This window comes from Trematomus bernacchii, unplaced genomic scaffold, assembly GCF_902827165.1.
Source record: "Trematomus bernacchii unplaced genomic scaffold, fTreBer1.1, whole genome shotgun sequence".
Lineage (NCBI taxonomy): Eukaryota > Metazoa > Chordata > Actinopteri > Perciformes > Nototheniidae > Trematomus > Trematomus bernacchii.
Genome location: NW_022987662.1, coordinates 1,148,414 through 1,164,621, shown reverse-complemented (window position 1 = coordinate 1,164,621; position 16,208 = coordinate 1,148,414). Strand labels below are relative to the sequence as shown.

At 40.7% G+C, this 16,208-nt stretch overlaps 1 protein-coding gene across 1 annotated transcript; it reads left to right on the top strand.

Annotated features, from left to right (window-relative positions):
- The first annotated feature begins 224 nt into the window (after positions 1–224).
- On the top strand, positions 225–14,396 carry esco2 (establishment of sister chromatid cohesion N-acetyltransferase 2). Its single transcript, XM_034135732.1, has 15 exons — positions 225–344; positions 1,444–1,538; positions 1,999–2,153; positions 2,658–2,973; positions 3,955–4,252; positions 5,801–5,916; positions 6,067–6,178; positions 6,261–6,324; positions 7,065–7,107; positions 7,367–7,505; positions 8,660–8,791; positions 9,889–9,978; positions 10,170–10,313; positions 10,837–11,021; positions 13,365–14,396. The coding sequence occupies exons 2-15, from the start codon at positions 1,492–1,494 to the stop codon at positions 13,495–13,497; spliced, it is 1,974 nt and encodes a 657-aa protein (XP_033991623.1). The 5' UTR covers positions 225–344; positions 1,444–1,491; the 3' UTR covers positions 13,498–14,396.
- The last annotated feature ends 1,812 nt before the right edge of the window (positions 14,397–16,208 follow it).

Sequence of the window (16,208 nt, the reverse complement as noted above, 5' to 3'; positions counted from 1 at the left end):
CTATTTTTAAGTTAACTATTGAACTTCTATGTCATACAATTAAAAAAAAAAGCTGCCTTTCACAAATTAAACCCAGTTCCTCTCCTTCATCATAAAACCCTACTCCATTTCTAAACAGGTCTCTTTTACTTTGAAGGCAAGAACCGGAAGTTCCTCCACACCTTTACAGTGGTAACTTCACTAACAAGACATAGTGTTTCCGTTTCCGGTTTATCTGGTTGCGGTTTTTTTAAGAGTCTGGCGCGCTGTTCAAAACACAGAGAAGAAACGCGGGGAGAAGAAGCAGCAACGCAAACATTATACCGACATTTATAGCTTTCTCTATTGCGACATAAACGTGTTCGGTAAGGTATTTAATAGGTGTTTTATGTAGCGTGTTCTGTGTTTAATACGTTGTTTGTTTCTCCTCTAAATGACGCATTAACGTAAAGTGACGTAAGCTTGTTACCATCAAACTGTCTAAAGTTTGACGGTATTTATGTATAATCTCTAACTCACAAGGAAACAAACAGGTTAAACTTGGTATACATCGTCGTGTTAGCTTGTTTGTATATACGCAGTCATTTTTGTAGAAGCTAATCATCCCGCCAATTATCCACTCATCTCCACTTTAACTAACATGTAACGCTAAACTAACCTTAATGTGGTGCTTAATGCACATTTATGCACACGATAAAATGCTGTTGTCACGTCATATGCAAATCAGTAATCAAAATCTATTAATAACCTCGGTGTAGTTTACCGGGTTGTCCTACATGCACCACACACTGCTTTCCCCCCTTTATTCAAGATAATATACACAAGTCAGTGTACCATCAGGACAGAGGTACATATACATAGAAATATAAAGAAAATAGGGATTAAAAACGAAAGGTAACATTTAAAGTAAAATATTTATCAATTGCACATTTGATTTTGCATGCTTTCTTAATTTCAAGTGAAAATGTAAAAAGTTGAGTTTAGGGTCAGTTCATTTCTTCTTGTGAATGTGACATTTTCCCACTTGCTCCATGCACAGTGCCACTGAGAAGGTCACGGTGGCAATTTACCGTCAACACACAAAAATAACCCATAGAGCTTTTCTATTTGAACAGTATTTGGCTGCTAGTTTTGTGCATTGTTTACAGCAGCGAAGTGGATAATGCAACAACAGATGGCATCAGTATGAAGCAAGATAGAAGTAGAAACAGACAAACAGGTTATTTACAGTTATCGCACATATTAAATACTTATATTGCATAGTTTGGTATTTTTAATGTGGCATCCTATTAACAGGTCAAGTAATCATTGAAGAGCTGGTATTAATCTTGTATCTAAAGTGAGTCGTGATATCACAAATATGTTACAGGGTAAATATGTTTACCCCGTTTTCTAGTTGTGTTGATAAAATAGAAAGCCGTTACATTTTGATGCTGAAAGTTGTGCTATTTTATTTGACTCTAGATCCGCTAATCTTACACTGTGGGTGTGTAGGTGAGGTTTGTGAAGATAATGACCACGAGGAAGAGGGGGCTCGCCTCTCTGGACTCTGACAGCAGGTGAACACACTGGGTTTAGGCAGTTTGGTATTTGGACCAACACTCTTGTATCATAACAACACTCAGCCCAAGTAACCGTAAACATTTATTAATATACTGGGTGTCCACTTGTGATCTATACATTTGTTTCACATATTTGAATAGTTTTTTGTCATTTTCCTTGTATAACCAACATGCTGCATTGATTTGAATCTAAAGAGAAACCTTGTGAAAGCTGTTGTATATGTGGCCATTGCTGTTTCTCTTCCATGACTGTGGCCGTTTCTCAATGTCGAGTAGAGCTGCTGCAGAGCCACTATTTCAAGTATACTACGTCATCGAGTGGCGCCGAAGGACTGTTTTAATGCCCAGCATTCGGCGCCACTCGATGACGTAGTATACTTGAAATAGTGGCTCTGCAGCAGCTTTACCCGACATTGAGAAACGGCCCCAGACTGATCTTCTTTTCCCTCAACTCCAGTCACCCGGCCAAGACTGCTGTGAGGCCGGATGCGTCCCCGATGAAGAGGATATCCACCAGGAAGACACCTCAGTCTCCGACCAAGAAGAAACCAGTCGGGGGTCTGCCAAAGGCCGACTGTCCCTCTCCACAGAAATCCCCACGAAAAGCAGCAGGTAAGGGGGAAAGCATTGTTTAGTTAGTGTTTCCTGAGAGCAGATGGGTCTGTTTGAAGTCTTAAACAAGGCGTTATAATAGTAGAATTAGTACCAGGGCTGCAACTTGTAAGGAAATGTGTGTTTGGTAGATGATGTCTGTGTTGTAACAATGCTTTTTGGCAATAAATCTTATACCGTTGGAAAGCCTGTTTTCTTACCTTTCCTAATGGTGCCACATTTGTGAGGAACATGCATTTGTGGGATGAGCAGCAGAGCTGAGTATGTGGGTTGCACCAATGAAAAATGTGACAAATCTCCTCTGCCAAACAGCAGCCAATCTCCGGTCTCGTTCGGCTGCCAGGAGATTTGTCAAATTTTTCAATTTCCTTACATTTTGTGTTAAGTTTATATCTATATTTTCTATATTACTCGATGAATTGACTTTCTCTAAGACATTCTATAAAATAGAGGCAAGCAGGAGATCTGAATGTATCCTCTTCACATATCTATCATCTTTTCTAGGATCTCCTGCCAAATCACCTCGTGAATCTCCATTCACGCCTTCCATGATTACAAGCTCCTTCTATGGCCAGAAGAAGCCCCTCTATCTCACTCCACTGGAGAGGAAGGCGATAAAAGACTTGATGCCTTCGCTTCCTCGTCCTCTTCCTTCCCCTCCTTCCCAGGAGAAAAAGCAACCGCCGAAGAAGAAGAGAATTGTTAAAGGAGGCAGCAAGCAGAAAAAAGTGGTGTTAGGATCTAGTAATGCTGTGAAGGCGTTTACCAAAAGCTACATGACGTCTCCAAGGAAGATCAAACTTCCCACACTCGGCAGCAGGTTTGTTTCCATACAAGTCAAAGTCCAGTAACGCCTGCTTTGTGGACCTTCTGCCGCTTTCTGACACCGCAGTTAGTTGTAGGGATGGGTATCGTTAAGGTTTTGACAGTACTACTACTTTTATGGATACCGCTTATCGATCCGGTCTTTTAACGGTACTCTTAACGGTTCTTTTGGAGAGAAAAAATAAGTTAAACAAATTGTGAACAAAATGAACATTGCTTATTATTTAAATTAAATAAATAATATTTCACATCAAAAGAAACAACAATGTTTTAACAAATCATATTAAATAATATGATGACAGAATTGTAAACAGAATAGCTGAAACTTTAACAAACTAAATACCTCAGTTACCTCTAATCATTAACCCATGTTTGTATAATTGAGTTAACTCCGTGTGTTGCTGCTAGCATACATAACACCTGACGTGGAAACGTTACTCGTGGATGGGGCTACAGAGCTACTAGAAAGACAGTTCTCCGTCTGAATGTGGAGCACTTTTGCTAAATGTTTAGACAAATTGCTCGTGTTACTGCCCTTACATGCTAAACTCTTATTGCACTTTTGGTAACGAGCATTGTCCACATCGAGACGGGTAAAGTTTAACCACACCTCGGAGCGCTTTCTCTCCGCCATCTCCTCCGTGTGTGTGTGTGTGTGTGTGTGTGTGTGGCTGTGGCTGCATGTAGCAGCTGCGTGTGTGTAAACTGCCCCGCCCCCTCGCACACAGGCGGGGGAGTTGGCGACATTAAAACTGCAATATAATGTTTGTGTAGCAATAATACATATGACATCTATTTTTTTAAATGTCTCCAGTACCGATAACAAGACCGATGACGTCGGAGCTTAACGGTACCACGGTCTTTAATAATTCAGCCCCGGGGCTCGGTACCCATCCCTAGTTAGTTGGACATCACAAATGTAGTTTTCGTCATAATTTCCCTTTTTAATCTGTGTCTGCATCATTTCTTTGAATAGGTTCTCTGCTAACCCGGCCTCCACTACAACCAGCGCTCCCGTCAGCTTCCCTAAGCCAATAGAATTGAAGAAAGTGTTCACCATCACTTTCAGCAGCCTGAAGCCCAAACCCAAGATCTTTGTTGGAGCTGCTTTCTTCGGTACAGGGAAGAAACCCAAGTCCATGTACAAGAAATCTGCACCGAGGTCCAAGCCAGCTTCAGTCCCGGTGAAAAGCAAAGCTGTCCCGCTGCAGACAAAGACGGAGAAACCAAAGCCAGCTGCTCCGGTGATGAAGCAACAGAAACATCCTGAGGAGGTGAGAGCAGACCTTAGATCTGTTCACAGCTTGCATCTTTGTTTATTATGACAATAAGCAGTATTGTATTCCACTGTTCCTACATAATTACATCTAGTTTTTATGTAATCTTTTTCCATTTCACATGTGTGTGTATATAGTTTACTTATTTCTGTATTAATTGCACATTAGTCACTTAGTTTAGTTTTGTATTTGTTTATCAGTGATGCAAATGAGTCGCTTTTCGGCGCCTCCCGCTTTTTTAACGCTGATTTGGGTGACTTGTGTAATTCGTGGAGAACCGAAGAGTTTTCGTTGTGTGGGGGGGGGGGGAGTCAGTCCGTCCGTCAGTCCGACTGATGGACAACTTCTCACTTCAAAAAAGAAATCTAGACCGCAAAATAATTAAACAAGCGAGTGCCTGTTTTTCCTGGCCAAGGACAGGTTCCTTGAACACAACACAAGCGTAACGTGTCTTCACGTGGTATATGTCTCGTCTGAAAGGAGTGTAGACTAGAGTGCTGACGGAGAGCACCGGAACGCCGCTCCACCTCTTCAAATATTGCAGTACCATAGTGTCATGGACAGTCCCCATTGATCAACTGTCACACAAAGCCGTAAATGGGGCAGCTTTAGCCAACATTGCTAATTTCCAGCTGTTGTCCCTGGCCAGATGATAATGGACATCCTTAAAATCACAATATATCAACAGCATTACTTGCAACATTCTCCTGCATTACCTTTTATAGTCTTATATATATATGTATTTCCCATTGCTGGAGGAGCCTCAGACTTTGTAGTGACACAACTATAATGTTACTATTGTGCATGATTACAAAATAAAGCCCTTGAGTCCTCAGTGGGACCTACTGTTGAAGTTGAGGAATCATTATTGAGCCCGAGAGAGGGCTGCTTAAATTTGATTCAAGCAGATTTGTGCCAAAATTAACTAGGGACCTGAGGCATGTACTAGTTAAGACACAAACATTTGTACATCAGTTTTTACAATGGTATTTCTACTAGGGCTGTGCAATTAATCGTATTTTAATCGCAATTACGATTTTGGCCTGCCACAATTACGAAAACAACATAATCGAAAAAAACGATTATTTTGCTTTGCTAGGTTGGGACAGTGCAACATATTTGATCTAATTTATTTTAGTCTAATTTATTTTTATTTATCATATTTATATATGTTTAGTAGCTTGTGGAAGTGCGCTCCAAAATATTTGTTGATCTTGTTTATTGGTATTTATTATTTTGATATTATTTATATAAATGTATCATTTATTTTTGTATTGGTTTTTCAGTTGAATTATACGCTCAGGGTAATCAACAGTTAAAAAAATACTGTTCAAATTATTATTTGTATTTGTTTTAAAGTTCAATAAATGGATGTTTTTTTAAAGTCAATGAATAATCGTATTTAATAATCGTGATATCAATTATTGACCAAAAATAATCGTGATTATGATTTTTGCCATAATCGCACAGCCCTAATTTCTACACATCTTCAGGAGCATATATTGTCTCCAGCTGCTGTCAACTTATCGGGTTTGTTTCCTGCAGACGGCCGTCCCTCCGGTCACGACAGAAGACATCGAGCCGAGCGCCAAACAGCCAAAGTTTGACCCGTTAGACTGGATGGACTTATCTGAAGAGCCTGAAACTCCAGAGCCATTCGGGTACTTTAGTAGTGACACTAACATCACACCATTTGGCACAAAATATTTCCGAATGTTTGGGTATCTTGTGACCAAATGTGTAACTAGACTACGGAGTGAGTAGAAAATCATTGTTCTAGGTCTTCAACACCCTTCATCTTCCTCCTGCAGCTCTCCTAAAATGCTCTTTGAGGTGTATGGGATCACCAAGGCGCTGTCGATCGTGTTGTCAAGGACTCCAACAGCAAGTCCCGCCTCCACAGCCTCATCCCTCAGTGTTCAGGTACAGGAGAAACAAACACTGTCAACAACTTTGTAAATTAAATGTTGATTTGTCAATTTATTGTGTTGCACTCTCCTTCCAGGATGGAGGCTCGAAGCCCATTTTAGACCTGCGTGATATAAGTCCTGCTGCTAGCCCACCCAAAGGTACACACACACGCATACACACAAACTCACACACACACACTCACACACACACACGCATACACACACACACACTCACTCACGCATACACACTCACTCACGCATACACACACACACACACACACTCACGCATACACACACACACTCACTCACGCATACACACACACACACATGCACTCACTCACACACACACACTCACACGCATAAACACATACACTCACACGCACACACACACACACACAAACTCACACATACACACTCACACACGCATACACACACACGCATACACACACTCACTCACGCATACACACACGCACGCACGCATACACACACATACACACTCACACGCATAAACACATACACTCACACGCACACACACACACACAAACTCACACACACACATACACACTCAAACACGCATACACACACACGCATACACACACGCATACACACCCACACACACATACACACAAACTCACACACACACACACATACACACTCACACACGCATACACACACGCATACACACACACGCATACACTCACACACACTCACTCACGCATACACACTCACGCATACACGCACACGCACGCATACACACACCCACTCACATACACTCATACACTCACACGCATACACACACGCACACACACACACACACACACAAAGTTGTTAGAAGTTCTAGTACCACAGTTCGATATATGTTGCTTTATTTAAAATATATAATTGTATTTTCTCCACAGATGCTGCAGGGGTGTATCCCATCTTCGGCTCTTCCTCCAAAAGGTGAGACGGTCTGTTTGGTCATCAGTCGTGCACAAAGAGAGATTTATTTTATTAGAAAACAGGGAAATTGCCACAGCAAATAACAAAGTTAAGCTTTGATGTTCTGGGACATGTTCTTCCCACATGTTATAGATGTATCAGCCTTTTGATTTAAAAAAAATTCATCTCTCACTTCGAATGTCAAACCCCTTAATTGCCATGCATGTTGCATTAACCCACTACAATTCCAGTATATCTTCTTTTATTGGTTGTCGTGCAGGTTAAGAAATGCAGCCCTGCAGCCCCCGGTGTCCTGCAGCACCCCCTCCGCCCCGACAGCATTACTGAGTACTCCTGCAGTCAAAGAGCGACCTGTTCGCAGGAGGAAGGAGAAACAGGACGACGACCAGCTCATCATCGTACGTTTATGTTTACATCTTTGAGTGGAGGGGCAATTTTTAAATAGATCTGGCAGCTAGAGCTTGCACTAAATATCATCATCCGGAACAGAAACAAAGTACCATTCTTTCCATCCTTACTTGTATATTATGATTTTACAGACGTTAAAATCTTTTGTAAAAACTTATTGTGGCAAGGTTATAGCAACTGTCAGAAAAACATGCCCCAATGACTGTCATCAAATACTCTCCTTAATCAGTGGACCCAGAGTATATGTTAGAAGACTGATGGATTGAAGCCAGTATATTTGTCTTGGCTATTATTAAACATCTTAAGAGGATTTTAATGCAAACTACACTATATTAAACAATCAGGTTAAAAGAAGGGGAGGACAAATGAGTAACTCACTTAAAGGGGACCTATCATGCAAAATGCACTTTTTGATGTCTTTTATACATAAACATGTGTCCCCGGTGTGTCAGGGAACTCACGCAGCGTCAGAAAATAAAACCCTCTCTCTTTTCCTCCGTACCCAAATCTCTAAAAACGGGGCTACAACGGAGCTGATCCAGATTTGCGTCCGATATGACGTAATATCGGAAATGTGGACCCACGGCCCTATCAGAAACGTTGCTATCAGAAACAATGCCCGACTGTTTTGGACGTAATATGGTCGGTGTTCACATTAGCATCGCTAACACTCAGAGCTAACCTGTACTGGAGAGCATGTGTGTGAAGAAGCAGGAAATAAAAAGGAACTCACCTTGTGGTATAACCGGCAAGAGAGAAAGCCTTTGAGCTCCATACTGTTTCAGAAACAATCCTTGATAATCCATGATATGGCGTTTCATCACGGCAGTATTTAGTTTAGACAGTAGCTGCCGGGTCCCGCATGAGCTCAGACCCCTCCTTTTATTTGTATCAATTTTTTTTAAAGCTTTATACCCCAAATCAGCACTTTTGAAACAGGAAGTGAAATAGAGGGATATGAGGCATGGCTAGAATGGGTGATCTGTTTGGTATGTTGAGCAAAACACTTCATAGACATGTTTTTTATATATTTGTATATATCTGAGACCTATGCTATTGCCTAAAAATAGCATGATAGGTCCACTTTAAGTGTATTTTTCTTTTTGTGTGTTCACTCGATGTTTCTCTCCATTTCCCCGCTCAGGACGCAGGTCAAAAGCAGTTCGGAGCGACGACCTGCAGCTCCTGTGGGATGGTGTACAGCTTGGACAACCCGGAGGACAACTTCCAACACAACCAGTTCCACCAGCGCTTCCTCGAATCCATCAAATTTGTGGTAAAAATGTCCATTAATCTCCGACTGAACTTTGACACCTAGCTATGCGCTGATGGCACATTGTCTTTTTTACAATTCTTTATTTAGAAGACAGTTGAGAACATTTCACCAGTTACAATGAAATATACTTGCAGTTACAGGGAGTAGTAAACATTGAAACCGTCCCCTTCTCATTGTCCTCTTTGTTTTCCGATGTGCATCTTATACAATGTTCATGAACTTTATACAATAACAAAAGGGATGTTTCGTAACAGGCATAATTGACATAGTGAGGGACAATCAAGTGGTTCTGTTCAACGCAATAGACCTGTAGTACTCCTAATTACTGCACTATGATAGGGACTAGGGCTGCACGATTTGGGGAAATAATCTAATTGCGATTTTTCGGACAGATATTACGATTTGATTTGCGATATTTGTTTTTAAGCGACCCAACAGAAGTTTATTGTAAAATGCGGCCATATCTCCGGCTAGGAAGGTCGTATCAACGTGCTCCCGTCTCTAGCACCCCCGCAGCCCGAGCTACGAGTGAAAGAACTAAACTTACATGAAACTTCCGTTGGGTTGCTTTTAAAGTCAAGCTTCAGTTTAAGATTCACCCTGTAATAGATGTAGAACATGTGATGGAGCATTACTAACCTGACTCAGATGGTTTGTTTCACCAAACCTTCTAGGAAAGCTCCATTTGGAAAAGTATTTCAAAAATACTTGGCAGGTGATTGGATCAATCTGTCTATCACCTACTATCATGGGCCACTTCTGATTGGTTAACAATGGCTGGTGCATGTGGAGCACAGCAATTCTGATTGGTGTGGATGACTGACACACAAGAAGAACAGGCTTTGCGATTTGATAATTGCATAATTTAAAATTTCTATTTAAAATCGATTAATCGTTCAGCCCTAATAGGGACTACTTTCTTATCTTACTTTAACTTTTTACTGTCCCTTCAGTCTTTTGTTGCCACTGTAATAGTTTATGTAGCTTGTTTTTATGTTAAGTAGTTAGTTATTTTACACACTTCCTCTGCCAAGACTGCTGGCATGACTTTGTTTCACGTGAATAAACTACAGCTTCTTCTCTCTGTTGTGTTTCAGGGCTGGAAGAAGGAGCGTATCGTTGCAGAGTTCTGGGATGGAAAAATCATCCTTGTTATGCCAGGTGATCCCAAATACGCCATCAAAAAGGTGTGAGATGTAACTTGTTTCTCCATTTTCAGTTTGTAAACTCACAGTTCAGCTTGCTAGAAATCAAATCAGTCAAACATCTGACTGCTGTGAAATGGCACACTTGAAGCTGGTGAGAATGTTTTTACCTTGTTTTTTGTACAGACTTGTTTTTCCACACGTTCTTCCTCACCATGTGTGTTTGTTTTCAGGCTGATGACGTTCGACATGTAGCGGATAGCGAGTTGGGTTTCCAGCAGCTGACTCTGAGCAGACCGGCGCAGGCGAAGACGTACCTGTTCATCAACTCTGAGCGCATGGTGGTGGGCTGCCTCGTCGCCGAGCCCATCAGACAGGTAGGGCTGCAGGAGTGTGTGTGTGTGTGTGTGTGTGTGTGTGTGTGTTAATGTTAGCATGTGTGTGTGTGAAGAGGGCCGAAAGACAAACAAACATATCTCAGTAAAAGCCTTGATTTGCAGCCATCCTATTTGCAAATAATGCAGAGTTAAGTATAACAAGTTTGGAACAGCGTATTGTATATATTGATAGTTGTGGTTTTATGTATGTATTAATGTGTCTATGTGTGTATATATATATATATTTGGGATTGTGGGAAACGGTAGTTTGATCTCTGTCTGTATCCATGGTCTGTACACACAAACTGAAAGATTGGCAATAAAATTGACTTTGATCTACATGCATACAAATAAAAATAATACAGGCATGTTATAAATCAGAATAACCTATTGCATTTCTGACCTTTTACATCCTTTTTATACTTTCACTGAGAACAACTCCAATTCCCTTTTGGTTTGTGACTTTTCAACTCTTTGCAGTTAATTGTTCGGAGCCTAATCGCTCCTTGGTGTGTCTCCTCAGGCGTACAGAGTGCTGGAGCAGCCGGAGCATCCCAAAGACATGACGAAGGACGACTTCATGGAGCGACACCGCGCCTGGTGCTGCTCCACCATCCCCGAGCAGGCTCTCTGTGGGATCAGCCGCATCTGGGTCTTCAGCCTGGCCCGACGACAGGGCATCGCCACACGCATGCTGGACACCGTCAGGTACAACACAAGTCTTAAAGGTCACCTATTATGCAAAATCCTCTTCTTCATGTCTCTTCTACATCAACATGTGTCCCCTCTTCTTCATGTCTCTTCTTCATCAACATGTGTCCCCTCTGTGTAAAGAGACTGAAAGTTTCAGGAAAAAAGATTCTCTCTCTTTTTGTCCTGATCCATTTATATAAAAACCTGTCTGAAAATGAGCTGATCAGATTTTGGCCACTTTATGATGTCATAACGATGTTTTGGCTTGTGTAACCATTAGCCAATCAGCAACCAAGGTAACCCCCCCCCCCCCCCTCACCTTATCACCTGAATCTCCTCCTAGAGCACCATTGTGTTCTTTGTAACCAAATATCTCTCAGAGGGGCGTGGGGAGGGGCTCCTTATTTTCATCTAAAGTAACAGACAGAGAATCAGCACTTTTGAAACAGGGCTGAAACAGAGGGGATTATGGGATGCTGCAATGATCTGTTTGGTGTTTGGAGCCAAACAGATACATGTTCTGTATATATCTGAGACCTATAATATATTGATGAAAAACAGTATAATAGGGGACCTTTAATGTCTTCTTGTTTCTTTTGCACACATTCTCAGGGTAACGATTTAAACCTGTAATGTTAAGAAATAACCTATTGTTTATAAATGTGTCTTTGTAGCCATTTCAAAAACCTTTAGTTCAGTTCACAAGTAAAAGTGAGTTGTTCAAAACGTCAGGAGTTGACCACATGCTCTCTAATATTTCTCCTTCCTCTCGTCTTTTTTAAATTAATGAAAAAAATATAGATACTAGGGCTGTCAAGTTAACGCCACTAATTATTTTAACGTGCGATTAACGCATGTGTATTTGTCCTCGGCCCGCCTCGTAGTTTCAGAGCCCAAAGGCTTGACGTTGTTGTTGTTGTTGTTAGTTGGATGATGGGAGATTCTAGCGAGAGATATGGATACAAAAAAAGGTGTTTTTAAAGCCAAGCACACAGCTGATGCCGACAGCCCCGCTCCTGCCGCTCGCTTGCGGCAGACCACGCTTGAAGGTTTGCCGGGGAGACGCCTGGACAACAACAGCGATAGCTAAATGGGTGGCTACAGCTTAACATTGTGGAGGGCGAGGGGCTGCGTTAGATCATTTGCATCGCATCCAACGTGTCGACTGCACATCACACCGCATTATTTTGACCCACAGTGGGAACGTCTCATGCTTTGACTCAGGGGTGTCGAACTCAAATACACAGTGGGCCAACATTAAACAAACGGTACTAGTCGAGGGCCAGACTGGTTCAATGTTTATTGCAGAACTTATTGAAATGAACTTATTGTACATATTAAACCTGGAACTAACAAAGCTTACTTATACAAAGTTTCATTAATTTCTTATGGCTCTATCTGAAGCTTTTCCAGAGTCATTTCTTATGATTACATTTTTCCTCAGGCCAACAACAGCTTCAAAAAAAACTATTTCCCTCAAAGAGAAAACCAAACATGCCCTGTTGTCGTGAGAGAAAAAGTGCAGAAGGAAACATCCATGTAAACTCAGTGTGCTGCTCTGTGATGCTAGTTCAAGCCAGATACTTGGCATCTCATCTTGGGTGCAAGTTCATCAATGTTTGGGGTCAGGCTCTGAGCGGAGGAGACCCTCAGGATTGAGTGAAGGTGTGCGTGCAATATACCGGCGGGCCAGATCTAATAGTAATTACAAATTATCCTGCGGGCCGAAATTAAATCCACCAAGGGCCTGATTTGGCCCCCGGGCCTTCAGTTTGAGATGTGTGACTGAAGATGAAGACAGGAGCGGCATTTCGCCGACAACTGTAAACAGGCTTGTCTGTTTGAGCAACTGGCTCAGTGCAGAGAAGTACACAGGGTTGGGAGAGAGTGTAAGAGAGAGAGAGAGGTTCCAGGTTGTTGTGTTGAAAATATTCAAGAGAATATTTGTCATTGTTCAGAGGTTGTTGTGTTGAGAATATTCAGGAGTATAATAAACAAACATTTGCATAAAGCATATTTGTCCACTCATATGTTGATAAGAGTATTAAAAACTTGAAAAATATTCCTCTAAGGTACATTTAGAACAGATAAAAAATGTGCGATTAACTATGGACATCATGCGATTTAAATATTTAAATCGACTGACAGCCCTAATAGATATATTTAATTGATAACTGCTCGTTTCATTTGTGTAGCTCTGGTTATGATACAATTGTTGTTTTGAGGGTCAAAAAGAAATGTCATTAATAAACCATCCTTACACAGATAATGCTGAATTTCGACATATGGACAACCTGGCACTACTTAAAAAAACATGGTTTTACTGAGTGTTCTTCCCTTTTCCTTGTTTTCTTAAAGGAGCACCTTCGTGTACGGCAGCCACCTCACGAAGCAGGAGATCGCCTTCTCCGACCCGACGCCTGACGGCAAACAGTTTGCTACAAAGTTCTCCAACACACCGACCTTCCTCGTTTACAACTTCATCGCATGAAGTAAAAAGCTTGAGGATGCATTACTGTTTGAACTCTCACGTTTCATTATAAGTATTGCTTATCAACACACCTTCCGGCAATCGTTAAATTGTCTTTCATATGCAAAGCAATACTTGTTCAGGTTCTTATGTGGCCTAGGCGTTAGATTGTATTGAAGAGTGTTTAAGCTTCAGATCTTTAGTTACGATACGTTCTGTGTTCAGGATTAAAGCAAAAACTTCACTCACAAAATCTCCATCTGTAGTCACCCTACACCTGAAAGGTCTATTCTGGCAAACCTGGACATTGAATAAAGTAAATCAGGGCTGTGATTTAATAGAAAAACGATGCAGTTTAATCAACCTAACGTTACTATTTAAAATGCTCTTTTAGACACGAAACTATGTCAATTTAAATCTGATAAAGTTTTGCTGCTAGACAGATGACATGTAATACATTCATCAAGACCTTTCTGGGTTATTTTAGAGCATTTTGTCACTGTGGAGGCATGTGAGATGAACAGTGTGCTTGAAATATTCAGGGAGGTTTTAATAATTCAAAGGACATTTAGTGGGTGAAGTATGTTGAGTTTTCAGAGGTTAATGATGCGCCTGTTATCGCTCAGTATTTATATTCCGTTCTGCTGTTGAATGTTGTGTATATTGGCAGTGTTTTGTATTCAGATGTTTATATTTTGCTTAATGAGCAGCTTGAAATGGGCAGGGACTGAACATATTTTCCATTTTTGTATCAAAGAAACCGAGAGGCCTCCTTTTGATACGTTTTTTCTTTTTTATGGTACTTCCAGTTGGACGTTTTTCTGAATATTTTTGGAAGGAAAATATGTTAATAGACCTGTTTGAGATGTGGAGGCCATTCTACTTTGTAAATACATTAATAAACATATTGCCTAAAATTGTTTCTTGAACGTGTTTTTATACACTAACCAGGGTGTCTTAAAAAGTATTAAAAGTTGATCAATTTAGCCAAAATTAAGGCTATTAAAAAGTATTAAACGGCATTTTCCAAGGTATTACATTTTGTAGCTTGTTTTATATACAGGGTTCGTACGGGTGCTGGAAATCCTTGAAAATGCTTGAAATTTCATGTTTTTCAAGGTTTGAAAAGTGCTTGGATTTTGGTTAAAGTGCTTGAAATTGCACTTGTTTTACTTTTATAATAAATTGCTGTCTGACTGAATAGTTAGCTTTTTTCGATAAAAAAAAAGAGAAGTCGGAGCGAGCTTAATTACTTTTCATAAAAAGACAGCTCCACTCGTTTTATACATATTTTGATATTTGAATCCTTTTTTTCAGTTGCAGATTTTCCGTTTTCAGATTCCAAACAATTATATATCAGTTTCAAATCTTGTGTTTTCGGGTTTCACCGTTTTTTTCGCTTTCAAACTTTTGGCCCTGATGTTGCCTGGGGGGGGCGGGGCTTACCAAAGAGTAGTTTTGATTCCTGAGTGACAGCCCTCCCTCTGTCATGTTGCCTTCATGGATGTAAGGTAGCGCGAGAAATATAACTCAACACTTTCTTTACACAATACTCCCGTGATTGGTGGGAAACCAAACTGATACCAGCGTCAAAGTTCTGTTAAGCGAGCTGTTGAGCATCGTATAGTTCAGAATCAGATCAGAATCAGAAAACCTTTATTAGTCCCACAGAGGGGACATGTACGTTGTTACAGCAGAAAAAGAGCCACTGACAGCTTAATGTTACATATATTACATGCAAAAAAAAGTATTTAAAGTAAATAAAAAGTTATACAATTGACAAAATACACATCCTGTGTTCTGAGGATTTAGCAGCCAGGTATATATTGCAGTTTTTAACGGCATATATATATATATATACAGGGTTGGGTGAAGTGTTTTGCCCAAAATACCAAAAATACCTCATCTGCACTTTTCCCCATAAAAATGAATTGTAATCAATACTTTTAGATGTAAATTGTTTATTGTATCATTACTATAGGTCTCTGAAACAATCAGACTGTTACCACACTGTTATCAGACTTTTAGCACTCTTTCCCCCGCAGAAACGACTTTAAACCATCAGTGTCACTATTGTGGGGATGTAGGAATGTACCTGTCTCTGGTGCGGAGCCTCCCTGCACTTTTAATCAATTGATTTGCCTTTTTTTAATCGTATTTTCTGCTGTTAATGCACTGTGCTCATGTCGGGTGATGCGCTCCCTGGAGCCCTCCTGTGGGGAAACTTGGAACTGCACTTAAATCACTTTGTGCTTTTTAAGCCATTTAAAATACTTTTTCTCACTTTTAAAATACTTTCTGCCCTAGAAATGATTTTTAATTACCATTATTTAGGGGCTACATGAACACAAATTTGAGCATCCCTGCACACTTTCCTCCTATTTAAAACACTTTTCAGTGAGGTGCTGCAGCCTGATTCTCTCCTTTTTCTCTGCCCCTATTTAAAACACTTTTCCTCCTATTTAAAACATTTGCTAGAGGTGAAATCTTTATTTCAGCCCTGATGTTGGCACATCTTGTAAATTAGTTAAATTTAGCCTTGTGTTTTTATTTAAAGGTGGGGTAGGTAAGTTTGAGAAACCGGCTCGAGATCGCTAGAATTTGAAAATACACAACCGGAGAAAATCTGCCACTTCCTTACAGAGCCCCTCCTCCAACACACACGAACGCACACATGACCAATGAGGGCACGAGATAAGTTTGTGCACAGATGGAAGGCTGACAGGCAGGTA

Bases quoted from the DNA above. Each gene is read 5' to 3' on its own strand.
- esco2 (XM_034135732.1), top strand. From the start codon at position 1,492: ATGACCACGAGGAAGAGGGGGCTCGCCTCTCTGGACTCTGACAGCAG. The intron at 8,792-9,888 runs GTAAAAATGTCC...GTTGTGTTTCAG, and splicing joins TCGAATCCATCAAATTTGTG to GGCTGGAAGAAGGAGCGTAT. The intron at 11,022-13,364 runs GTACAACACAAG...GTTTTCTTAAAG, and splicing joins CGCATGCTGGACACCGTCAG to GAGCACCTTCGTGTACGGCA.